The sequence below is a fragment of the Poecilia reticulata genome, chromosome 3 (genome assembly GCF_904066995.2).
Source record: "Poecilia reticulata chromosome 3, P_reticulata-male-v2, whole genome shotgun sequence".
NCBI classification, from domain to species: Eukaryota; Metazoa; Chordata; class Actinopteri; order Cyprinodontiformes; family Poeciliidae; genus Poecilia; species Poecilia reticulata.
Window position 1 is genome coordinate 15,891,757 of NC_088832.1, and position 27,795 is coordinate 15,919,551.

Consider the following 27,795-nt stretch of genomic DNA (forward strand, 5'->3'; position numbering starts at 1 on the left):
GAAACTATAGATACAGAGCAGAATTAAGGAACCAAGATACAACCTATACGTGAGAACTGTCAAAAAAAACCCAAACCTTTTTCATCAAACTAAACGATGTCACTTAAGAATCAAGACGTGTAGGGAGATTCTATTATATGTGGTAACTTATTTAAATCGCATGTATAAAGATCACTTATTTCTTACAAAATTTAAGATTAAATAAATTGTTATTCAAAGTGTTGCTTAAAAACAAACATACTTCTTCAAAAGTACATTTATTGATATTAGATGAAAAATGTTGAATCTCTGAACATGTGTGATGCGGGAACACCTTTTAAATGAGAATTCATTTAAAATCTGGCTTTACTTGCAACAGCAATGACACAAAGAGCAAATATATTTTAGAATGGATTTATCAAGTACAGGTTGATCTACACCAGTTTTATTAAGAAACATAGAATAACACAATTTATTATTGGTACAACATAAAAAAAACAACTATACAAACTGCTCCGAACAGAGCAGTTTTAGCTGCATCAGCTGCCCTGTGAAACAATTACCTAAAATGAAGTTATTCTAAAGACATGCTTACAATACATAATGTTTGTAAAAACTCTGCCCTGAGGCACCTTTTTGCTTTGTTTGTGTGTGGATGTGATCTAAAAACTTCCAAAAATCCAAAAGTTAGAACAGTAATCTACACAAAAATATCTACAGTGTTTATTTACAATCAAGTGAGGCTTTCCTACCACATAGAGAATCCTGCTGGAGCAAATCTATACAACACAACTCCAACGTCGTCCCTGAACATTTGTATTAACAATGGACGGAAAAGCTTGAAGAGTGAAAAGCTGTCCTAATAAAAACGTTAAGAACGAGGCGATGGCTCACATCCGCTTGGCCACCCGTTTGATCTGTTGGGACGTTTTATAGAAAAGTGATTTGGGTTTCTGATGTTCAAGCACACTGAGGTTCCCTTCAGAAACACTCCTCACTACTCTGCGAGGCTTGTTCTCTGAACCTGCGGAAATAGAAAAAGGCAGGTAATGATTTAACAGACAATCTTAAACAAACGTGACAGTGGATCTGAGAAACAGTCTGATACTAGTCAATGAATAAAGAAATATAAACATGATACAGAGAGCAGTTAGTTAAAAATACATCCATTGAAATCAGCAAGTGACCAGAATCTTTCAAATCCTCTAGAAGATGCACAAAAGCTATTGCTTACTGCTAATGTATTAAGGCTAAAAACATTTTAAAATGTCAGCTATGAATCTAATCTCTTTCTTTAAATCAGCACTTTATAGTAGCTGGAAGGTGTTGAGTGATCATCTGACTGCAATTAATTATAGTCCTTAAAGTAAACTGAGAATAGGCTAATCAGGGCATGTCAATACTAATGATTAGTGTAATATGTAACTACGTCAATCACAGTTGTTACATTAACTGTGTGTATGTTGCTTTTCTTTATTGGCATTTACCAGTGAATCGTTGCACTCTGAGCGGCTTCTGTGCAACGGAGGATTCTTTCTTTATCCGCTTCGGCGCAGAGAAACCCTGAAACTCTTCTTTGAAGCTGCTATAATTAACAAGACAAAAAAAAAAGTACTCGGTAAAACTTTAGGATTTACATCCAGGTTACATCAGGAGTTACATCTGAAAACAAAAGAGGAAAATTACCGGTTGAATTTACGCTTTCCTTGTGCAGCTGATGTCATGTCCATGTAGGTCGGGTTGGTTCGTTTCGTCTCTTGCAAAGGACCGATATTTTGTCTACAGAAGAAAAGCTTATATTAACGTTATTGACTGAAAAAAACATTGTAGAAAACATCATTTAAAATGTGACCAGCATGCTTTCCCATGAACACAAATCTATATTTCATACTGCAGCCGGAGATTTGAGCACTAAGAAATTGACTCGATCAGGCATATCAACGAATGAAATGTTTTCGATAAGGATCCACCAATATGAAAATCTGGGCCAATATCGGAGATCAATATTGCTGTTGTGGTCGATAAACACCACAAAATCAAGCTGAATAAATCTGCGTGATAAAATCTGTCTGGAAAAACTGTTTATTCACATTTTAACAGCTTATAATTTGCGCCATTTGTTTCCTGTCTGGAAAACAGAATAAACCGCATTGTCAAAATTCAGTTTTAAAAATATCCGTTAGCCGCCTATTTAGCCTGCTTAGAAACATTCAGACTTCTACCAGAAAAACAATTTAAATAATCTTGCTGCTGTTGGACTGCCTGTCTATAAATCAGTCTGCACGCTTGAATTCCAGCTGTATGAGCCGATCTATTGTGTTTTTCCAGCATAATTGGAAATTGACTTGCCATGACATTTATTCTGAACTGGTGTTATATAAATAAAACAAACTGAGTTATTTTCACAGAACCAATCATCCAGTTTAAGGTAGTGCTAAAAGTGTTACATGTGTTTTTGTGTAGTGCACTTCTCCGTCATCTTTTTTGTAATAAAACATTTCTTCTGAGGCAAAACATTTATTCTGTTTTTCGAGTTTGCTGAGGATCAAATTTCTCCACAACAATCCAATAATTCCTGTGTCAGTTTGCCATTTCCAGCTGAAGACTTGAACGAGCCGCCCTTTTCAGCAGATTTAAGCCTCCTCACCCACTCTTCCAGAATGTAAACCCACGGCTGGTGAGAATATCCAGTGTGTGCACTCTAGTTTCAGCCTTGTTTTGAATAAGGTTTGGAGGATTTTCCACTTTTGGACGACTTGGTTGCACTACAGACTGCAGCTTAGAAACATTCCGATGTCTGCCAGAAAGATAATTTAAGCTTTGAAACATTTGAGGGGAAAAAAAACCAACAAAAAAACCCAAAACTCGTCGTGACATCACGGTGAGTTTCATCTCAGTCAGTCATTAAAATATTTATTTGATATATTAAGTTTAACTGGGACTCCTTTTTATGCAGCGTGACCTGCTTCTCATTCCTCAGGACGGCTCTGACCGAAGTCAACATTAACATGCATAGCTAAATGATCTGGTCACAAGGACAAAGGCCAGTGTCAATTTTGAACTGATAACATCTTGAGGGCATAATTACAACCAAACAGGACATTCTTGCAGATCGTTTTTAACCTTAAATGCTGCAATGCGGCCTTGTTCTGCTTTTGCAAACCTGTATCATCGTGCAAAATAACGCCAAACCAGACCAACTGTGCTTTAGTTAATAGAGTTATCAGTCCTTCAATCCATCTTTTAACATGTTAATCTTAATCTCAGTCTTTGCTTATTGGTGTCCAGTCCTACCAGATTCCCAAGCCGTATTGTTAAAAAGTTCACACAGCTGTTTAACAAAAAGATGATGTCTCGGGGTAATGGGTGCGTTCAGAAATATGCGGTTTGTGGGTTCACATATTATTCGTAAAAAACAGATTAAAAAGAAAGGATCTTTAACACGGGCTGCACAGTGGCGCATTTCGTAGCAAGAAGTTTGAATCCTGGGTTCGATTCCCGGCCCCGGTCTTTCTGCATGGAGTTTGCATGTTCTCCCTGTGCATGAGTGGGTTCTCTCTGGGTTCTCCGGCTTCCTCCCACAGTCCAAAAACTGTTAGGTTGATTGGTCTCTCTAAATTCTCTTTAGACAGTGAGTATGTGTGTGCAAGGTTGTTTGTCCTGTCTGTCTCTGTGTTGCCCTGCGATGGACTGGCGACCTGTTCAGGGTGACCCCGCTTCTCGCCCATTGACAGCTGGAGATAGGCACCAGCACCCCTCCCGACCTCGATGGGGTAAGGGTGTAAGAGGATGGATGGATGAATGGATCTTTAACCACTACCAAAAAAAAAACAAAACTCAAACAAAAACATGACTGAAGGTTTTCCTCACATAGAAATTACACCAAGTACAATTTTACAAATAAAACACTAGCGTTTCTATGAATTTGTCAGATTTCTCTACAGTGGGCAGGACTTAAATGTGAAAATAGCAAAACAGAAACTGGAAGGAAGAACAGAAGGGGGAAGACTGAAAACAAAGGACAAAAGAAATGAGGTAAGGAAGGATGGGGTCACAAGAAAAAAAAGGACAGGAAGGAATAACGGGGGGTAAAGGACGGTCACAAGGACGAAAGTAGGAAAATAAGTCATGGACAGAGGAAATGAAGGAAGTGACATGTAAGTATAGAATACAAGGTAGGATAGAAGGATGGAAAGAATAAGGATAAAAACATAGGGACAAAACTAAGGACACAAGTAGGTCACAATAAAGAAAGGAAAGACAGCAAGAAGAAAATAATGCATAGAAGGTGGGAGATCAGAAGGAGGAAGGTAGGATGTTGGACACAAGAGCAGAAGGCAAGTATGAAGAGACAAAAACAAAAGGAGGGCACAAGCAAGAAGGAAGGAGGCAAAAGAGAAAGAGAGAGAAGTACAAACCAGGAGGTACAGAAACAAGAACAGACGGAGAGACGAGGGAAAATAAGTTTAGGGCACAAGGAAGAAAGAAGGGATGGAGGACAGAATGAATATATGAGGAAGAAATAATACAAGGAAGGAAGAACTGAAGAAAGCAGAGTCTACATTTAGACAACTCGATAGGAAATGAGGTTGGGAAATATAGAACTTTCTTACCTTTCATAATTATTAAGACTTACAAAAAACCCAATTCAAATTCTACACTTTTCAATACTACATAGGAGCTCTGCTGATTATTCTCTAACCTTTTGGCAGAGATCTGGTTGCCCTCCGCTGCTCTTTGTGGAAGCTTTAGCTGGCTGGAGCCGGAGACGTCGGCAGACGTCGATGCTTGACACGGGCTACCGTAGCTTAGGATGGTGGTTGCATTGCTTGCGGTCTGATCGTCATTTTCAATGATTTCAAATGTCTTGTTTGGATCCATGGAGCTGGAGCAGCCCAGTGGCAGCTGAGCAGGTTCTGGTGTGCATTGGAGTGGGAGCACGCCATCCTCAAATGCTTGGGACTTGACGACGCTTTGTGGGCTTTGTGGTGGGAGAAGGGTGGAGAGATTTCTCCTGATGGACACTTTTGGAGGCTTGTCTCCTGTCATATCCGGCGGATTTCCTCCATCTAAAAAAAAAAAAAAGAACCCAAAATAATATGAATAATAAATTAGTTAAGTAATATTTGCATTCAACATATGATAAACTGAAGATTATCTAGTTGTTCAGCTCTATCCCACCATACTATGCCTCCTGAACATGTAAGAAAATGAAATCACTTAAGAAAAAAGAAGAATGGGGGGCAAACAAATTTCACTAAAAATGGTAACGGTTCATCACATCCTATCTGTAATCAGTTATAAGTAAAGTGTCGGCAATGGGCACAGGAGTTTAATGTCAAATATAACCATGAAGAAATAATGGAGCATTTTCCTTTAATTATGCCACTGTGGGATCACTAAAGTCAGACTGACATAAGGCCGTTTCAAATGATGGCGCTCCACCTTTGTCTAAAAACTTTAAAATATCAGAACAGGGCTGTGACATGCATTATTCACCTAACAAGCAGTGCTTTTTAAAAATAGATCAGGAAGCAGGCCGTTTACAAACTTCTTTTTCTCCAAAACTTTAGAAAATAAAGTTTTTAAACGTTTTAAACAGTTGATTTTTTTGTGAAATAATTATTCAGAACAATTGCAAGAAATTACATTCGGATAAGATGGAGTGATTTTTAAAAAATGTTTGTAGTAAAAAAAACCCCAACTATTTTTAAAGGCAGACATTATTTCACATCATTTAATCTTAAGCTTTCTGTAGAACATCTATCCAGCAACTATAACAGCGACTAAAAGTTGTTAAGGTTACAGAACAAAAATAGGTAAAACACAATGCCTGCATCATTTTGGGTGCTGGGGGTGGGAGGGTGGGGTGGAGGGGGGGGGCTAATGAAGGGAAAAATGCCAGCACATAAAGGAAGAAGGAAGTGAAAACACAAAATGCAAAAGGTGAACGACTGATTTATACCATTCCCCAAATATCGAAAGCAATTTTTAGCAAACATGAGTCATACTTGAGACAGAGCTCCGTGTGAGGAATCAGTGATAAATACCCTTTTTCCTGTGGCAGAGGAGATGTCCCCAGCAATAAATGGCAGCAGAGTTTCTTCAATCACATATTTTTGGCTAGTAGGGGATTAATACATGCATGAGTTGCTATTTCTGGTGGGAGCTGCACTGAATTAGGGTCGCCTGGTTGCTGCTGCCTGTTTTTTATAGTGCGCCGTTTCTGGTTGGTGGAGCAGGGGAGTTTACGTATGTTGACGTTTTTCCCTGCCCTGCTGTGGATCTGCATTTTCATGAATGAAGCTCAAGAGGGATTGGGAGGGTTAGATGCTAGACAGACAGAGAGGAAAAACATTTGAGGGTAGGATGAAAGAAACGCAGTGGGGAAGAGAACAGAAAACCAAATGTGTTTGAAGCAAAAGGCATGACTAAAATGGAAGCAGGAAGAGGTAAATGAGACAATTTAAAAAGTAAAAGATTTATTATAATATAAAAACAAACGCCTAAAGCAGATCCCGTGGCAGACAGGTGAATGAAAATTCATACAGAATATCAGGTAAGGATTATTTCATGAAAACACAGTGATGCTGTCATCGCAGTGACCAGATTTGTGGACTCTGCTCTTGTAATGCACCCCACGAAGAGTTAATGTTCTTTCAAAACCACAACCCTCACTGAAATCACTGAAATATGATTGGCTTTGCAAGCTGCAAGGTGGAGCCATTTCTCATAACATGGTGCAGTGACCATCAGGCGTTGTGGAAGCAGTGAGGCACTGATAAACAGCATGAGGATGAAAATCAGGAGGAGTTTGGATAATAAAACAGCCATCACCAGTGAAAATGGTTACACTGGTGATAAATCTGCATATCTTTATGTGCAAGTAGATATGTGATATTAGTAGCTCAGTAAAATGATTCAATTATGACAAATCAAGAATCCATAAATGAGCTTATAACCAGGCAGTTTGCAGTTAAATTTTTAGATGATTAACAGTAAAATATTTATGAATAGAGAGAGCTTCTGATTTAACCACATTGAACACATGAAATGACAAAATAATTTACGTAAGCAGAGCTTGCATGCATGTTATTTATAAACAAAAGGGCAACTTCTACATTTGATCATAGCTTCATTTCAATGCAGGGCGACAGAATATCAACCCAAACCTCTGGAAAAAATGCAGCACATAGCAAAAGCAAAAAGGTCAGTAAAATAAAATCTGATTCAGTAAAACACAACCAGAATCCTGGTTCCGACAGAGTACTCATGAATCCAGGTTGCGCAGAAAATTAATTGATCATTTCCATATTCTCCTGACTAGCGCTGTAACAACATTAGGAAATCAAATAATGCTGACTTGGACATTGATAATTGGGATTAAGATATATTAAGATATCGATGGTGATCGACCTATGGGTTTCTCACTCTTCCACTTGTTTTCCAGCATCACAATTTCTCCACCAGTTTAAGCAATTTGTCAACTGAAATAAACATCAAATTCGCACACTGATGGCAGGGTAAGTCTGTACAAGTTATTTGCATGCAGAAAGTCAACGCATGTCCCAGGCAGGAATCATAATAACCAACCAGATATTGCATCCAGCAGTTCTAAGCAATTCATATCGCGATGACAACTATAATTCAATATATTGAACAGTTGAAGCGACTATTGGGAATTGGAAAAAACATCACATGACCATCGGCCGGCTTCGGTTTGGAGTGCAAAGTCTTGGCTCATGGGGTGAGAAAGATCATGAAAAAGTTGACAGTTCTGCTCACAGCTACGCGCTACATGCTTGTTTATGATATGAAAGAAGTTGGGACCAAGGCCACCAGGAACTCCATTGGTCACTCATTTTGTCATAACAATCAAATCCTGCAGTTTCCTCAAAGAAGGCAAATTTACAAGCCTGTCTTGGGTTTCCCACTCTTGTTTACCAATGTCCTCTAACAAAAACCTCTAAATCTTCAAAGAACAGCTGTATTTATACCGACATTCAGTTACTCAGAGAAGGACCCAATTTATTGTTCAGGTGACTGCTGAGGGCAGTTTATTTATTTTTTTTGCAGTGGATTTCATTTAGGGGTAGCAGAGGAAAGGTTGCATTATATATTGGCAAATTATTAGAAAACATCCAGCCACTTTTCCATAAAGTGGCTAAATAATCATAAGAAAGAAACTTGAACTGTAAAATATTTTTAAGACAAATTTTAAACTAAAATGGCAAATATCTAAATTGAGATACCCCTCTGCACCAGAAAAACTAAACAAAAAACAAACAACAAAAAAATAATTACATTGTAACAATGAGCAATTGTCAAATTTTATTAGGGAATGTGGCAAACTCCCAAGAGTGTACATATTTCTCTTCTAACCAAGAAACTCTGGTCAACTGGCAGAAATATTTCATGCTCATATTTCATTTCCTGCAAAAATATCTCAATAAAACATAGACCATCTGCCATAAATATCATTACCACCACTTGGAACGCGATATTTCACAACGTTTCTCTATAACAGCTTCTCAAAGGTTCTCTATGTAATACTTCTCATGAGTTTTTACCTAATTTCACTACTCCAGTTTTGGCCTGGAAAGAATGTCTATAGCAGCGTCATAAATCAAAAAATATTACATGCATGACTTTTATTGTGTGTGTTTTTTTTTTTTGTAGTCTGAAGAACTTCTTTGCAGCTTTAAAAAAGGAACAAGTGACATTTCAAGCTTTCCGATAGCTACTACAAAGTTATATTGTATTTTAATAATAATTTATGATTTCAGATCTCTGTTTTAGCAGTCGTTTAATGTGTATTTGCAGAAGTGACTAAAAGGTGACAAGGGGAGAGTAAATAAGAGGAACAGATGATTAAGACGTGTAAAGAGGTTACTAACCACAGAAATTTTGCAACAGAAGAGAGAAAATCCATTTACCTTTAAGAGTTGGAGCTGCACTGCAGTAGAACGCTCTTTTACCGAGTCTCTCAGCACCTGAAAAGAGAATAAAAAACTAATTCAACAAATTATTTCCATTACAATAAAACGATCCAAACACAACCTAGAGTATACTCTTTAAAAAGGTTGTATCACTTAATTTTACTTAGACCCTGTGAATGTAAACAGAAACTGGCTCGTGTGTGTTTAAGAAAATTAAATTTGATGATAAAGCCGAAGCATGAGGTGCAGGAGAAATGTCAAGTTGACAACACCCCTCCCCCAGTAGCTCGGGGTTTTGGTTCATAATAAAACATCTTATCTCTTAAAGTTTAAACTATGACAAACAACAGGCTCAGATTAATATCCCCATTCATATGTCACTGGATCCTTTGTTGTACTGACATTTAATTTAATTAAAAGTCAACAAGAAGGACTTTCAAATAAAACAAGCAAACACAGGAGCAGAGGGACAGGTGCAGCCTTTACTTCTCAACAAACAACAGGCACCATTGCAGCGAGGACTGCTGGCCAGCTTCAGTTCATGCTCCACTGTCTGCCATATCTTGTGTGTCATGAGCTGCTGGTGCTGCTAGGTCATGCAGGGATGACAGTTAAAAATGAAAACTGAAAGATGCAGTCTCATGGCTCCAACAAAACACACCAGACCCTGGACTAAAGCCAAACACACCCGCCACTATTTCACTGGAAAGCCAACTTTTATATTTAAAGCTATTGTAAAACATCCAGATGTGACGTGAGCAGGTTGTGCTGAGAACATTATTTACTACCAGTACGGTTGATTTGTTGAATCAGATTTTAGTTAGTTTCTTTGAATTGACCAGTGTTTCTCAATTCCAGTACCCTGCATATTTTAGATGCATCTCTATTCCAGCACACCTGATTCAAATAATCGCATGACCTTCTTTGAATGCCATTAAGTGCTGCAGAAGCCTGTTAATCGCCCACTTATTCAAGTCATGTGTGTGGCAGAAGGGAAACACCTAAAATAATGCAGGGCAGTAATCCCAGAAGGACTGGAACGGAGAAACACGGATCTAGGCGTAATGCTTTTATAGTAGAATGTTTGTAACAAACGAAAGAGAAAGTTTAACATCTGTCCCACAGCTGTAGAGCATGAAGGCGAAATGGGTGGAAGGCAAAGTTGTTGCACCTGGCAGAGGTGTAAGTCATAAAGCCAAACTAGCATGTGCACTAAAGAGAGAGTTATTCCTCGGAGAGCACACCATTCAATGCTAACTGACTGAAACATTTGTGAGGTTGTTGATAATAGTTGAACAGCAGTAGACATAGGTGGTCTAATGAGTCTCAATTATTTTTTTGTTGCATTTCGGCCAGGACTGTGTAAATTGTGTCATAGCCCAGCTATTTCTGATGGGAAACTGGCAAACTACAGTGCACACAACATGCAACTAACATAAGGAAATAATCTGTGGAACATGTGGAGCTCCTCCCAACTTCAGCTTTACGAGTGAACCTATAATGTACAGAAAAGAAGAATGGGTTATCTAACAAAACATTTCAACATCAGTTGCTGTCCAGTCAAGCTCCGTGTCGTTGAAAGAATGACACGGAGCTCTCATGTACTTTGAAATAATCTGCAGTATATGAGATAATCATGTACATGAGAATTTCAAAGAAAGACTGAACCAAATCTTGTTCCCTTTCCATAAGGCACACCTTCAAAACCTCTCTTATATTTTGGATTTATAATGATTACTACTTCATTTGTTTCACAAAAACAGCGGATGCCTAGTTTATTGTTGAGCAGGTGAAAAAAAGAGAATGAAAATCAGTTTTTTTAAAAATAAAAGAACAATGACAAAAACATGTATGTATCTCGTGAGCACTTTTCACTTGACTGATCTGCAGACTTCCATGGTACTTTATGCAGTTCTTTGATGACTTTTCCCCAACCACCATTCATTATCTGCTTAGATTTTGACTCCATTCCTCTACCTGATGATTTTTATATTAATGTTGGTGATGGAAGAGATAACATCCATATTTCCTGTTTTTGCCTATGTGAAAAAAAAAACCCTTACCAAAACTCTTTTCTGATCTCATGGCTAACAAATCCAGGAAAGATTTCACAAATGTTTTTGATGATACATTTCAGAAGAGAAGACAAACATGGCTTCGCCTCTGGAAATGTGCTTATGTTACATTTGCCTTATAAATCACTGGTGCACCTAGACAATCTTCACCTCTTTGGATGCATCTCAGACAGAATCTGTGCTGACATGCTGCACTCAGTTTAGGAAAATGTTTTAGTTGTGGTAAACATGATAATATTGATGATGTTTCTTGTAACTCGGGTCATTTCCTCATTCCTAAAAATCTGCAATAATCAAGAGGTCTTCTTTTGAGGAGAGCTGAACTTGTTAAATTAACTTTATGAATTACTTGCTAAAGGAACCAGAGGAAAAAAAAAACATTCTTCTATCTTTCCTAATCATTTAATTGTAGGCATACTTATTGTTTTCAGTTAAGTTAAACTGTTGTAGAGACACAATCTGCCATTGAAGTTTACAATGCAACTGATGGAAAAAGCAGCAGAAAAAAGTGATCAAACATTTCCATATTCCTCATATTCTGCATCAAATAAATACTTTAGTTTTATATTTATATAATAATATAGATATATATGCATATATGAAAAAGAGAGAGAGAGAGAGAGAAAAAAATAGAAAGGGGAAAAAAAAGGTGACTTACTGCAGGGGCTACTCTGGTGGTAATGTAGATGTGAGAAGGACAGGACAGGAGCCAGCTCACAGTGGAGCCTAACTTTTCTTGCCCCACATGTCTCCAGTGAGTCGTCACCAATCTCTTCAGTTTTCACCTGCTGCCCCGTCCCTTCCTGGTCTGCCCAGACCACACCTCTCTCCCTCAACACAACGTGCTCCAGTTCTTGGTTTTCCATCTCATCTGCTAGACTGACCAAGCCAACACCACGTAATGCAGCGCACTGCCTACTGTAAGCGGGCAGCAGGATGTTCAACATTCTGAAATGTAAAAAGAAAAATGATAGACACATTTGAAATAAGAGCATTTTCCTTTTATACAGTAATAGATCAGATATGTCAACGGTCAACCTACTTCTGCATGCGCTTATTCTCCTGATCCTGCAGCGAAGTGAGTTCAACCATCTGCTTTATGTGCTGCTTGAGATCGTTCACCTGCAGCTCTAGTCTGTGGCAATACAAGTCCTTCTCTAACACCTGAAAAAGAAAGAAAAAGGTGAGTTCAGAGAGCACAAACTTTCAAACAAAAAGAGACTGAACAGGTTGGATTGAGATCATTATGCTAAGGATAGGACAAAAAGTTCCGTGTTCATCCATGTTTCATCAGAAAAGTAGACAGTTCAGAGCATGGGAGGAAATAGGGGGGAGAAAAAAAAGGAAAAGAGAGCATTGTGACGTAAAGAAACTACGAAGCAACAGCAGAGAGAACATTTGACCGCTGGGTGCGTCATAGTTCTGGGTCAGTTCCTGGAAGAAAGGATAAAGAAGAAAAAAATAACATGGACATGTTTTAGGTAACCGGCCGCTGTGTGAAGGATGAGCAAAGGGTATTGATTTATTCTCTTCACTGATCCACGAATGAGCTGGAGAAATAAAATAAACATGCTTCTAATTACTGAGAGAACAGATGGGAAGGAAACAAAGACGGTCACGATGCCAGCAGTGAACATCGTGACCAAAAAAACAGTAAGCCATGCTTTTTGACAAATGTGACCTACATTGTTACGTTTTTCTTGGTATCTAATCATGTCCGTTTGCCTTCCTACATTTCATCCAGTCTACATGTTATGCAATTACGCATTTAATTTGCCTCACCCTAACCTTCAGCGATCTGTTTTTCCTGAATGGCTGAAAATAGCCTGTAAGCATTCCGTCACCAATGTCACTCTCAGCTGTTGTTGGCTTTTACAAAACACTCGTTTTAAATGGACTTCGACAGGTTTAAAGTCTAGTTTATCTTGGTAAAATTTGGTCTGCTGTAAGCAAGTATGTCGTGATGCCATCCCTACAGTTTAAAGTCATTTTAATAAGATACAAAAATAAGTGCCAGATTGAGGGGTTCTGCCCGTCCTTGACCAGTTGCTTCACAATACCTGTCAGCTGGCTGAAAGGAGGTTCTCATGGTGTGGAAATTAAAGGAGCGCCTTAATCGCCCTTATCCATGAAACCCCGTTTTAAAACTTTTTTTGGCAAGCTTTGAGCACAATGCCTGATAAACAACAAACTACTGTAAGATAGCTACTTCAGCAGGTAGCCCAGTTAATTAATCTCTTTATCTGAGCCTCTACTTGTGTCATTATAGAGCAGAAACATATCATATTCTGTGCAATAAACACTTGAGAAAAGCTACTAAATATTGTAGGTGTTTATTCTATGTTTTTCTTCAACTCAGTGTATCCGAATTAAAATACTGTACAGATAATACATGTAATGTTAAATTGCAATAACTACAATCATTTAATTGTTGCAGAAGTAGGAATTTGTTTAATGAAAATGTATTGAAAGTCCTAAGTTGTCCTTTGTCACAATGAACTTTTGTTCATTATTACCAGATGTTAATGGGTTTAAGAGCATTACTCACCTCTGAGGTCTGATCATTTGACTTCAGCAACTTAATCTCATTTTCAACTCGGTGAAGCAAACCATCATTTTCTAGAAAACGTGTCTCTGTCTCCTTCAGACGTTTTGATATGTGCTGGTGCTGAGTGCGCAAGCTGGCAATCTTGCGCTCGTGCTTGCAAGTGGCCTGTTGAAAACGTAGGAAAAAAAAAATTGACATATGTAAATATTATGCAATCAGGCCAATACAGAATTAGAGATTAAAGCATTTGTTTGTTCTGAAAAATTTTAATTATTGTAAAAAGCAACACTCAAGAAAATTATTTAGAGTAAATATTGGCATTAAACATTGTAATCCTCTCAAATATGAGAAGAGACCTAAAAACTGATGAACAGTGACCTTTTTCCCAAAGTACAGTCAATTAAGGGGCTAACAGAACAGAAAACTGAAATGATGACTTAGCAGCTTGGAATCCAAAAAGATCACGCAGTGTGTGCATCAGTTACCTTCTCCATCTTTTCTTTGGCACAGAAATGTTGGACCTGCAGGTTATCCTCCTCACTGTAGCGCTGCCGCAGCTCATTCGCCTTCACTTGCCGCTCTAGATCCAGCTGCTGTCGCCTGATTTGAGCACGGCTGGAGAAGATGCTCTGCAGAGCTTCTGACACTCTGGAGGAATGAGAGTTTGTTTTTACTTACTTTACGAAGTTTTACTTATCAAACTTTTTAAAAAAAATGGTTTACCACCAACAGTTTCTATCATGCATTATATTTAGAACAAAGATTTTAACAAATGTAAGAAATAAATGTGAGCAAACGGCCTGGTACATGCATCAGCAAAGGCTCAAAACTAAATGTGATTATATTGTATTTGGTTTGTGATCAACACCCAACAAATCTACTTTTGAAGCTGTAGCACTTAATTTTTTTACTGATGGAGCAACAGAGTCAATCATTTGACTCTACTTTTGAGAGACTGGCAATTACATAATAAAAGCCTTGTGGCGCATTACCATTATTAATATACCTAAAAGGATAGAAAACATTGGAAAAACGTCTTAAGCAGCGTACAGATCGTGCAATCTGATTAAATCTGTAGGGTTTTAAATACATATGTGAACATATAAAACGGACTGAAACGGCATCCCTCAGGGCGCTTTTGGAGAGAGTGGAATACTTTTATTTGCATTAGCTTTGTAACATGAATGCAAATCACCTGAAGCCTCAACACTTTAGGTTATGCGTGTAGTAAAAGTGTTTAATAGCAGAGCTGATGGCTTTTGATAAAGCTGCATAATACATAGCAAATTATCTCAATAATGCATAAAATATCAACATCACAAATAACTGCTTGGATTGCAATAAACATTAGCTAATTATGCAAATACGATCCACTTAGATTCTTTATTCCAGTAATATAATTTTGGTGATGCTTATTATTTATTATTGTAGAAAATGTTTTAGGAACCGGTTAAGGTGTTTGGTAAGTCTGGCCTACACAATTGTGCTCGATTCTAATTTCCCTTCAATGCTCCATTTGGGATTTCTCTCATTGAGCTTAATTACTGCAGTTGAATTTTGCAACCTAACTAAACCATATTTATTTGTAAATGACTAGCACAAGAGACTGAATTTACTAAGGGTTTGTACAGAAAAGTCTGAAAACTAATTTGGATGTAGAGTGGATCATTTAGCTCAGATCTTAATGACAGCTGTGAATAGCCATGTTTAATGTGGGGTGGTATCTGTTTAAGTCAGAATGAATGTTATTACTGGCTCGGGACAATTATTTTTAGCATGACTGAGTCCTTTACAGGTAAAGGACAATGGGGTGTGAGACTGTGGAGCAGAATAGCTAATGCAGATTCCATCCTACTGCGTAGCAAGCTCTTTGGAAACTGCATAAATGAGTTGTCAACTCCCCCCCCCGCCCCAAAAATAAACCCAATGTTATTTAAGTATACCTAAATTGGCTAAGTGAAAACTTAGCAATGTTCCACAAATATCACATCGCTGGATGACTAACATTTTTAGTACATCTGAAGGCAAACAAAAAAACTCTGTGTCTGCAGTCTCTAGAACATGCCACTTGTATTCAAACTGAGCAAGTTGGATATTCTTAGCTATATGATGCACATATGTATTCCTGAAATAGAGGTGAGCTGATGCTGTGATTGGATGCTGTCTAGTTGAGTAAAGACTGCATAAAAGGCAGGAGAGGCATGCAGGTAAATAAGGCTGGAGAGCTGTCGCTGAAATGTGACTGCACTCTTCAATGTAACTCTAGTGACGTAGGAGACGCCGTGGCCTTGCTAGACTGTTGAATTTTTAATAGCGTGAGAAGCGTGCTGCCTCTATTCAGAGCCTCTTTCTGTGCGAGTTGTGAATTCTGATGCCAGTGAATGAAGTGTGTGGGAGAGAGACTCATTCAGCTTTTCCCTCTTACCCCCGCCTCCAACCCAAATACCCCGACAGATGCCACTTTATGCCTTACAGACAGTCAGATAAGATGATAAGATCTGGCTGGTGTGATTTAAGGAAAATAAATGTGTATCATTTGTACTGAAAAAAAAAGGATACAACTGTTCAAGATTAAAACTCTACATTCGTTCATTCCCCGCTGCATAATCGTGGCAGACAGGAAATGAAAAAAAGGAAGATCTGAATTAAACTGCATTTTCTTTCTAAACGGTCCATTGCAACAGTTTTCAATCCTGATCCTCTGGCCTCTGAGCACAGCTGCCAGTAATCCAGCTGTTCTCATGCTTGTCTAAAAAAAGTACACTGGAAACTAGAAGAACCAATAGAAGCAATTAAACACTGAAAATGCATCTGTTTCTATTAATCAATAAATATACATTTTGAAGCAAATATAAATCTTTATTTACCTTTAAGCCTCATGTTACAACCAAAGTTTAATGTATTTTATTGAGCAGATCAAAACAAAGAAGTGCATAACTGTGAAGTCTAAAGAAAGAGTTACATGACTTTCACATGTTTCTGTTAAAAGTAAAAAATTAAAAAGTGGAATTTTTCATAATAAAATCCATCGTATTGACTCAAAAAATAAAAACCTTATTGGTAAACAGAGTGCATCTTTATGCAACAATTTCACAACATAAAAATAGCTGGTTTGTGAAGGCCTCAAAGGATTGTTAAAGCACATCAGTAAAGACTAGCTTAATGTAAACAAAGAAAGTCACCAGACTAGTCAGCGATAACATTGTGCAAAAAAGTTTAAAGCAAGTTTAGGTGAAAAATATCTACAGCTCTCAACATCTAATGTAAGATACTGTAATCTATCAGCTGAAAGTGGAATATCACAAATGCATACCACACTTCTTTTTTCTAAACTGTGCATCGTTTACTTCCCAATTCTTTGTGTTGGCCTCCCAATTAAATACACTGCAGTTTTTGATTCAGGGTTCCTACATATTTTCCATTTCAAAATGAAATGTGTTGCTACACAGAAATTTCAAAGTTTTTAATTTAGTCAGTTTTTAACATATTATGGGCATCCGATAAAAAAATTAAAATAATTAAAAAAAAAGAGAAAACAGTGCTGAGGTTGACTTCTGATTCTGAACACCCTCGTCTAAAATGTCTAAGTACAAAAGAATAGTGAAATGGCCCTTTTAACATTTCTAAATGAATGTATATTTATCTTTGGACACACTGGGCAGGTTGAAGAGCTTAACAAATATCTTATCTTAATGACACAAAGTTAAAAATAAACAGCACTATGAAGTATAAATAAATATAAGAATCCCTTCACTTTTATACATTCAAAATTGTAACTTCTAGGAAAGAAAATAAAGTCAGAGAGGTGTAGAAACTCAAAACCATTTTATATAACCATACTTATATAGACATATACTATAAACAGAATATATACTATATTCCGTTTATCATAGAAAATGATATACGGAAATTTTGTACTTCTCCAGGACTTTTAAAACTGAATAACAACCCTGGGAGCTTTGAAGGGAGAAAATGTAAAAACTTCTGCAAACCACTATATGACTAAGATGTATAATATTACAATTATGCATTACAGATCTCAAATTGTCATTCCAGTTTTAACTTAAAACTCAATTATAAAGACATTTTTTCTAAAGGGTGTTAAAAAGAAGCACACTTAAAAAAGGACATGTACCCTGTATTTATAAATCTGAGGTGTAAAAAAGAAACAGTTCACTGGTTTGTGGGCAGCAAGGTTTCGACTGAAAGCTTTTGTGTGTGTTTTGTCTTAAATCAATGTGACTTGTTATACCCACTAGGGCAGCATGAGGTCATCAGCAGAGGTGGACCATTTTCCAGGAAGAAACAATTTTCCAAGAGGTCTAACCGTCAGGTTCATGTGGGAGTATTTCATAACAGTAACACAAACAAGCTGCTTAAAAATTATAAATCATATTTAACAAGGAGGCTATATAGTATATGCAGTTCTCATAAATGTTATGTGAATTTATCAAGGTTATAACAACAGCTGAGGAGCCTTTAGGGGGGACTATCAGTTCTGACACTTGCTTCGGAAAGTCCTGGGCCTGTCAGCAGATGAAAACTCCTTTAACGGACTTAGATGCAACTATATAGCACAACATAAATTACGTAAGTAAATATATTAACATGTTTACACACACACACACACACACACACAGATTTGCTTCAGGAAATCAGATATATTCATATTTCACTGATAACTGAGGGAAAAACAGGATAGACAGGGCACTTAACTCTGCTGAGAGTACTGACAATGTACATGACTTCATAAATAAACAATTTTATAGACACCTTTTTAAAAATATTAATAAGTAGAGTTGTTCATTGAATATCACGCCATCTATTACTTGAAATGCTTCGCTCTGCAATAGAGCCAGGGTGAGAACCCCTGTCTGCAGAAGTTAATTCAGAACTGTAAGCACAATTCATACATAGTGAGCTAGTTGTGTTGTCAGAGTTTTTTTTTCCTCTCCTTTTTTTTTCCCAAGCACAGAGAACCCAGGGGCAGAATCACAGCATGATGTAAGGATTGTATATCCTGTTGAGACTTGGAAAAGCTTGGGAAAGAGCTAGAATAAAACACAGAGAAGGAAAACCTCTACTTCACCCGCCTCATGGGTAGTTTTCTTTAACTGCTTCAGTGATTCAAATGCAATCTTCCAAAAATTGACCCCGATATTTGCAAGTGATTAAATAAGATTTTCATTCTCAAGGCACAAGTGTTTGTCTATCAGTTGCTGTAGTAACACTTTAGTTACGCTGGTGGCAAAACGCCTCACAAGCTCCTTTTACTTGAATTGGTGTCTACATTCCAATAACGGGATTTGACATGAAGGCTTTATGATAAGCCAAAAAGAGTGACGTGTTGCAAGTTTCACTGGGAATCAGACCACCTGCTTACCTTTTGAACTCAGCTTGTTTCTGGGAAGAGATTGTGTTGGAAGCCCCCGGCACGGCATTTTTCTCCTCATATTCTTTTAGTTTCTGCTTCAACTGGAGAATCTTCAGAGATGCAAGACATTGAAAACACAGTCAGAAACAAAGGACAAATCACTGTAAAAATCTTAATTCAAAACAAACGAGGGAGATTTGACTGATTAAATGTGGCCATGATTGTGGAGTTTCCTTACCTCTTGCCGCTGCTTCTCACAGATCACAGCATATTGACCGATGTGACTGTCGAGACTCACAACATTACTCTTGAGCTGAAAGGCAAGCATTGGAAAAGAAAAATTTAATGTTTTCAAAGGATTTCATGGATTTACTTAGAAGATTCATTGCCATTATATCACAGTTAACTATGTGAAAGCTTTAGCACTGACCGAGGACTTTATCTCCTTGGCCCTGTTGGCATATTTAAGTGTGTTCTGGGTGTCATCGTAGGACTTAGATGATGGGCTAACATTGGCAATCATAACAGTTCTGCAGTTGCCCCCCAAGGAGTCTTTAAGTAGCCTCGTCAGCTTGCTGTCTCGATATGGTATATGAGCCTTCTTACTCTGAAACAAACGGAAAAAAAAATAAGGATTAGACCCACAATGTATGCTTGAGTTCCCTTACCTACTGCACTGAAGAGAAACTGAAAAAAACCGGAGAAACCACTGAGGTTTCACTGTGTTCACTTAGAAAATATATCAAATAAATGTTTGACAAGAACAAATACAGAACCCAGGAATCCACTACTCTTGTCAAACAAGACATAAATCAAAACAGAAAAAAAAGAGAAAGATGTGAACTCATACATATGAAGTGTGCCTTCATGTTGTTTCTCCACTTTAACCGGAAGAAAGGCATTGTTACATTGGACTGTATGGTGGGAACCAATAAACCTAACTGGAAACACAATTTAGTACAGAGTGTACAATTTCAAGATTGAGTCTCTCTGCAGCAGTCTGTGAAGACAGCTCTGCCAATAATAATGGCATTAGATAAACTACAGCTGCTTAGGTGAGTCACACCGTCAGTGACACTAGGACTGCAAAAATTCACAATTTAGAAAATCATAGAAAAAAAGAGTGTAAAATGGTTTTATCTGGGGGTCAAACTGTGCCTGTTCTTAAAAAACCCCATCTACGTCTGGCTTGAAAGACCAGAGTTGGAACTTTTGTCAGGTCTGTAGAGTTTCAGGATAAATGTGGGAAAATATCCACTTTAAACAAAAGCAGGCTGTCACTGTCATTCTATATTAAGTGTCAAAAAGTAAATAGCATTGTTTCTGAGAGCAGCGCAGCACGAGTGCATTTAAGACATTCCAGATGACTAAGCCCTTGTTGTGCCTGCATAACGCAGTACAGCTTTTATTAGTCCACCAGTGCCAAACTTTATTGAAACATCTAGAATGTTAATAATCTTAAATAGAAACATGCTTGCCGCCACCAAGCGTGGCTTTAGTGACAAAAATCTTTAACAAATCCCAAAAGACGCACCCTTTGTTTCTGCTGTCAAAACACTACATGATTTTAACAAGTGTCATCTGTTCCAGCTGTAAACAACAATTATTGCACAGCTGGAGCATGGAAAACTTTTTCTTCCCAGATCAAAGACCGGAACAATTAGAGGAGTGATTTAGCTTTATTGAAGACAACAACATGTACACCCTTTTAAAAAGGCATCACTTTTACTAAACAGGGCGCATTTTCGGTAGATGTAAAACTCCGGGCTTGACTGAAGGACAAGCTGGAGAAATGGAGTGCTTCTTCAGATGGCTCCACAAAAGTATGGCCACCGCCTAAGGCAAACTTACAACAGAATCTCTGTACATACAGCATAATATGAAGATGACGAGAGCCCAAACAGAATCGAGCAGACATTCTTCAGCTCTCTCAAATGAATGGTATGTCAGTCAAGAAACGAGTAAGGAAATTCTTTCTAAACATTGACCGCAACATGAATTTCCTTGGACCAATAACCATGAGGGACAGGGTGGCAATGCTGTGGTGGGTTAAGAATGAATCCATGACTGCAACTCTTAAAAAAGAATATGAGAAAAGTACAGCAGCAACTTAACAATGCTGATGAAAGAAGACAGACTCAACCCAAAGAATGAAGCAGAAGCCTGTTGAAGATGGATTGCATTTCAACATGGCCGTGGTAGGTTTGCACAGTATTTCCTAAATGCGTGCCGCCTGCTTGTGTCTTGTCTCTTGAGACTGGTGTGTAAAATGAGAAGACTACTTGACAGGTTAATGTATGCAACTGGAATGAAATAATACCCAAATACTCAGTTGACTCTGCCCTTCCCAGGTTCCAGGTTTACTACCATAGAGAGCAGATAACTTCATACAACAACAAGCTTGACTAGTTTAAGTCATAATACAAACCAGTCAATAAAATTCAGAACAAATAGAAAATTAATAATAATAAAACAGTGGTTTGTGATGTTTCTAAAAAAAATCCCAACAAACTCTTAAGTTGCTTTGTCTATAGAATTAATAAATCTGCTTAAAAGTTTGACATTTTCTTTGCAATCCACTGTCCATAAAACATTGCTTGGCATGGGTAAAAATATGCAGTTGAAATATTGTTGAACAACCGCAAAATAAAAATGTGTTTCAAAATATTTTAATTGTAATGGTTTCTTTTACATAAATTCCTAATCAGGTTTTAATGTCTCAACTGAATTAGTCAAAGCACACATATAATCCCTCAAAGATTTTACCATTCCTCAATGATTACTTTATTTAAAAACAAAAAAATGGCTTTCTAAGATTGGTGATAATATACGGTTAATATTTCATGAACGCAAATATTTATGATGTAATCTTGATTGCTAATTCTTATTCTGCATGATGGATACAGGTCTAAGAAACAACATTGTATCTTGTGTAAGCAATTTGCTCGCCATCTTTTATCGAAAGTTTCACAAGTGTTAGGGTTATCGACTAGACAAAATTTAAATTCTTTCATTTGGTCATTATGTTGTTTTTTGACCTGTTTGGTAATTAATGAAAATATGGAGAAACGCAAGCTCACCTTTGGGTCTGCAAGAGCGTTGATAACATTTCCCAGGGCCAGGAGGGAGCGGTTAATATTAGCACCTTCTCGTAGGCGTGCTCCCTTGGCATTGGTGGCGCTGGCCCTCTCTGAGCCAGCCAGGTCAATCAGGCTCATTTTGGCTATGCAGACATTCGGGTTTAGACTGGCTGTTTTGTCCTGCTGCCTCAAATATATCTGAGAAATTATAAACAAAATTGTTAGCTTAAAAAGAACGTATGCTTGAAGTTTCTACCAGTAAAAGATTCTTTAAGTACATATTTTGTATATATATACTCAACGGTGAGTACAGTTAGCTGGTTACTTTGAAGGCAATTGTGATGCTTTCTTTTTTTTATTTATTATTTATTTCTTTTAAAAGTAACAAAAACAAACATACAAAATCTTTTCATGTTTTTTACAAAATTAAAATACCTGAAATACAGCATGAGAACGAGAAGAAGTGGCATTCATATCAGTTGGGTGTTGTGTCCTGTTTCGATTGCCAGAATCCAAAGCCTCAAGAATGTGCTCTGCAGACTTGGGCTGTAAAACATCAACAGAAAGTTTTTTCAGCATGAGGGTGATGGATCAGGTGAAAACAGTGAAACATCTAATAAGTGCTGCAAATGAGTAAGGTACACCAACTTTAGATTAAATGTGAAAAAAAGTTAATATGGGAAGAAAGTCTTTAAATAGCAGTTTATCCATTTATTGTTAAATGTATAGAGATATTACGTTGTTTAGTAGAACCATAGGAGCAGAATTACAATAACAAGAAGGCTCAATGTTGTATCGTTAGCTGGCAAACCTTATGAAGTGTGAGGCCCTGAACAACTACTCCTTTGGAGCTGTCCTCTCTGACAGCAAGAGGCCCGACATTAGCCAACAAGTCTCTGATCTGTTCATTGTAAACCTGTGAACCAAAAAAAACATAGTTAAGCGCCAAGGGCCAAGCTTCAACAACCTAGTGACCTCAAGACAAAAAATGGAAATGCAGGATTGAACAGAACTGTTTTTTAATTAAAAATTAAAATAGACAAATATGGAGGAGTAATGTAAGAAATGCTGTTAGACACAAAGTAACCAGCTTAGGTTAAAAGTAAATGATCCATTCTACCCAAAACAAATATTTTGAAAATACCTCAAGATATGAAAATGCAAGAGTAAACTCTTTCTCCTCCTTTGCATCATCCATCCGTTTGAACAGCTCTTTCATTGTGCGGTACATGACTCCAGGATCATTTTGTGAACCCAGCATGGTATGGGTCTTTCCAGCTCCAGTAGCACCATAAGCAAATACTGTGACAAAAAAAGGAAACTTATTACAAAGGAAAAGGGTGCACAAACACCAACAACACATTCATTTTAAAACATCATAGAAAAATTGAGAAAGTGCACAAAATGTATATTACCAACTTCAATCAATCAAGTGACAGGAATTTAAGTGTTTATTTTATCTAAAATCATACAAAATATGTAGACAAAAATGTCTAAACATTAAATTAATACATTGTGAAACATTATTTATTTTAATACAGTATGTTGTTAGTTGTTCTTCTTTGACATAATGCAATAATACAGACAAAGTGCAAGAATGCTAGTTTGTGATAAATAAATCCAATCCTGTCAAAAATGTATGGTTTACCGTTTCTTTCCTGTTTACAACAACCTTTGCTTTCTATAACATGTTTCACAAAACAGATGGCAATGGCCTAAATTTGTAAACTATGGCTTCAGAACCACAAACCAGCCCTTAAAATGCTGCCTGAACACATTTTCTTTAGGTAGAACTTTGCTACTTTTCCAAATTCAAGTTTTCAGATATCTAATTTATTTTCAGCTAATTTCATAATTTTTTGGCAGATATTTCTGCTGAAGTACAAAAATAAAACCCTAAAAAAACCTGGTGATGAAGAAGATGGATGAATGGAAAGATAAGTAAATAAAAAGATGAATGGATGGAAAATAGGGGTGAATCTGTGGTATTCACATGAATGGAAAGATGGATGGATGCACATTTATGGATGAATGAACAGATTGATGGATTATGGGTAGATAGATGGATGAAAGGATAAAGTGATTTATGGACTAATAGCTAGATGGATGGTTGACAGAATGCATAGATGAAAAATACATGGAATAAAGGATGAATTACGAACAACAGAATGTATGAATTGTTCATAGATGGATAGTTGAACAAGTGGATCCAATTTTAGGAAAATGGAATATTGAAAAAATATATATTTTTCTAAAAAACTATTTTCTTTTCTTTTTTTTTAACAATTTTTTTCAAACTATGCAAGAACCTTGTTTGCAAACAGCTTGAGACCTACATTCAAAAGCTGCTCAGAAAATTAACCTTAAATGACACATTGTACTGAGAAGAAGAGAGTTCAGTCAAGGTAGCGAAAATTACATCTAATGCTTCAATGGATCCATATTTACCACTGATCTATAAAAATTACAGTTAGCAGATATTTGTTGTTCCTAATGACAATTTCAAATAATATAATTTGCTCAGTTTTTTTTATGTCACTGATTGTGACTTTAAAATCAGTTTTGTCTTGAATTTTGCAGTAACACTTTTTTCAGAGGGGTGGAAAAAGTGAACCAATTCTCTGTAGGGAGCAAACTGAGAATGGTGACTGGATGCTGTGATGAAGTAACTCCCCTCTCACTTTGCTCCCTGCAGTGTACTTTTTCTCTGGCATTTTGCCTGAACCGCAGGCTTACGTGGAATGGACGTGCAAACTAACAATTCCAATTAATCATAAAGAATGCAAACCTTTTCGCCAGGGATTGAGAAGGTAGTTCAGGGACAATCTGTTCATGACTTTTTAGTGACCCTGAATCTCATAAAATATTTAAGAAATTCAGGAAAGGTGAGGTCTGATTCATGCTTCCTCTTATGGCAAACCAATTTTACCCTTACTTTATTAGAACCAATTTAGTCTTTTTGTTGCTTAACTATTTTGCACTAATGGGGCTTTTGCTGAACCTGAATCAAACAAGAAGCCTAACACATTCAATAATTTTGCATCCATGCTAGTTACCTGTGCAGTTGAATCCATTCATTACACCATCTAGTACTACTTTAGTGGTGTTCTCAAAAATGTCCAGTTGAGTAGAGTGCTCGTCAAAGATGTGGTCAAAAACAAATTTCAAGTCCTTGTTCGCCCTCTTGTTGACGTTTCGGTTTCTCACTCTTTGTGACCCAAAACATGACATGTCCTCCTCCTTGGGGTCAAAAATAAGCATGTGGTTGTCAACAACTTGGACGACATTGCGACAATTTTCACGCTTCTCGCTGTCGTTGGTTGGCCGAACCCGAACTACGACTTTTACGTGACTACACACGTCACTTGCCATTTTGGTCCTTCTGTTGTGAATGCTGCTGCAACACAAAAAGGAAAAAAAGGTCTTCAGTGGACTTGTCACAAATTTTTCTATTAAAAACAAAACAAGGTACCGTAATAGGAATAGTATCTATATAAATCCAAATGTGGAATATGCACAACAGAAGCAGCCATCGCAGCTTTTGATTTGGATGCCCAGTTATCAACAATCACATGATCCAGAACATAAATCCATCTTTGTTTACACACAACTGCTAACTATTTTTGAAATCTTTTGTCACCGATTAACAGCCGAAATTTATTTTCAAGGACGTTTAATTTCTTATCATTGAACTGTTGCCTTGAAAATCCAACGTTAACAAGAAAATAAAGGAATTAGCTGCTAAGCTTCTTTTAAGGCAACATAAGCCTTGTAACAGAGACAGAAGCAGAGACAATGAAAACTTTCCAAAAAAAATAATAAATAAATATGGTCGTGTCAGCTGTAGTATCAACCTGTATTTCAGTCTTTAAACAGAGTACTGAATGCAGCAGAACTGATTTATTAGTCTATTACAGAAAGAGCTGGATTTATTATGAATAGAAGATAATCTACCATGGCTAACAATTATTTTTAGAAAATTGCAAACAAAACTTCATAAAACCCCTGTAGTAGCTTAGTTAATGCAACATGTGGACACATATGGAGCTTGAAATTTTACTGAACTTAAATGCACCATTCATTTAAAACATATTGTCACCTCCTTTTTTTTTGACAAAAGTGATTTTTGGCAAAAAAGAGGGAGCATGTTATTTTATGTCTTTATTTGATCTACTCGCATTATATAATGCAAAGCAAAAAAGGATATATAAATGTTGCATTAAAGTGAGATATTTTTCACAGCTCAGCATACATACATTGATTTGCATTACGTAATGTAAACCGAACCTTCCAGCTACAGGGTAAACCCATTCTTCAACAAGTTGTGGTATGTTTAGATGAGGTCAAACTAAGGAAATAAAAATAAACCTTTGAATAAATAACATAGCATAAACATATACTTATAGGATTAACTGTGATGAATTGGTTTTGAATTAATCATCCACTAATCTAATAGTAGATTAATCATTAACTGGAGTACACAGAGTGAAAAAATGCCATTTGCTGAAAGAACAACTTAGTCAAAGCAGTAATTGAGACAAAACAACACACACGTACATATATATAGTCACTAAGATAAAATAATAAAATATCTCTGCTATGAGAACTGACTAAACTGTTATCAATATTATTTTTTGTCTTCAAGGAACAGCACTTGTAGTAAAATTAATCAGCCATTGATTGGTGCTCTTACCGTTTATGTTGACTCATTTGAAAATATACTGACCATCTTTTCAGATTGCAGTGCTTGTGGCCATTTTTGTCATCATTGGCTTATTTAATTTGTAAGCGTTTTTGAGTATAGCCATTTTTGATTATCTATTTTCAGTATTTTCTATAAAAGAGAGTTTCACTCTGTAGAATTTAACTTCCTGATTAAATAATGGTTTAAGTCAGAGATCCACAAATCATTGGCCATAGATTTAAATCAGCTTTGCTCTGTGGCCTGCAGTTCAAATGCAGAATTTTTTTAATGCTCAGTCTCCATTCATTAAATACTTAAAAAGCAATGACTGCCAGCATTTTCAGTAGATTAAAGCATTAACTGAAAGTATTTTTGTTCATTAAAATTCAGGGAAAGATTAGCGTAATATGTATGAAGTTCATGCGCATCTGATACACACCCACTACTTTAAAGAACCCCCAACACATTTTTTCCCGTTTATATGTTCAAGTATTTGGGTTGAGGGGAATCAAACTAAACAAAAAACGAATATGAACAATTGTGAAAATCCTAGCCTACTTACAAATTAATTTAATATTAACAAATCTGTATGTCTTTCTGCTATTGTTCACTTCATTACAAAAATAAATCTATCACTAAACGAAAACTAGGGAACGTTGTGTCAAAACGTGCTGCGGTTACTTCAGAATACATTAATATATCGAGATGACAACTTCCTAACGGTAAAATATATTCATGTATTGCTTTACAGATATAAAAGACACAAAAGTTCTGCTTTTCCATTATCAGTACTATACCAATACATTCATTAAATATCTACATATTTAAATACAGAAGCACAAACGCCTCTTAGCACAGCTGACAAACACTTGCTAACTAGCCAGATAACGTCGTGTATTTTCTAACAATATCTTAGCTTTGTAGTAGCCATCACACAGAAAACTCTCCGTCGGAGTTTTCTTTTCTTACCTGTCATAAACAACGGGTATCTGTCATGCCACAGCAGTTTCTTTGATTAAAGTAAGTCGCTGTCACATGAAAATAGAAGTCGTTAGCAACGCGTTGCTGGAGATAGCTAGCACAACAAGCGCCAATATTTTCAAACAGGAGCTCTCT

General features: G+C 36.9%; 3 protein-coding genes across 4 annotated transcripts in view; all 3 read right to left on the reverse strand.

Annotated features, from left to right (window-relative positions):
• Positions 1-27,795, reverse strand: part of LOC103462393 (ferritin, heavy subunit) — a 201,145-nt gene that overhangs the window by 61,419 nt on the left and 111,931 nt on the right. The gene's annotated exons all lie outside the window — the stretch shown is intronic.
• LOC103462394 (large ribosomal subunit protein P2-like) overlaps positions 1-27,795 on the reverse strand; it is a 106,487-nt gene that overhangs the window by 57,527 nt on the left and 21,165 nt on the right. The gene's annotated exons all lie outside the window — the stretch shown is intronic.
• On the reverse strand, positions 378-27,788 carry kif18a (kinesin family member 18A). 2 transcript variants are annotated; one of them, XM_008405159.1, is made up of 18 exons: positions 27,649-27,788; positions 25,052-25,389; positions 23,140-23,297; positions 22,807-22,911; positions 22,431-22,541; positions 21,996-22,193; positions 19,346-19,522; positions 19,154-19,228; positions 18,925-19,025; positions 14,027-14,189; positions 13,542-13,706; positions 12,036-12,157; positions 11,652-11,941; positions 8,916-8,972; positions 4,682-5,048; positions 1,666-1,758; positions 1,467-1,564; positions 378-1,003 (listed from the first exon to the last, which is right to left on the reverse strand). In XM_008405159.1, exons 2-18 carry the CDS (start codon positions 25,365-25,367, stop codon positions 870-872), a joined length of 2,730 nt encoding a protein of 909 aa, XP_008403381.1. In that variant the 5' UTR covers positions 25,368-25,389; positions 27,649-27,788; the 3' UTR covers positions 378-869. The 2 variants fall into 2 exon arrangements, with proteins under 2 accessions (XP_008403381.1, XP_008403380.1); XM_008405158.1 differs by having other exon boundaries at positions 25,052-25,392.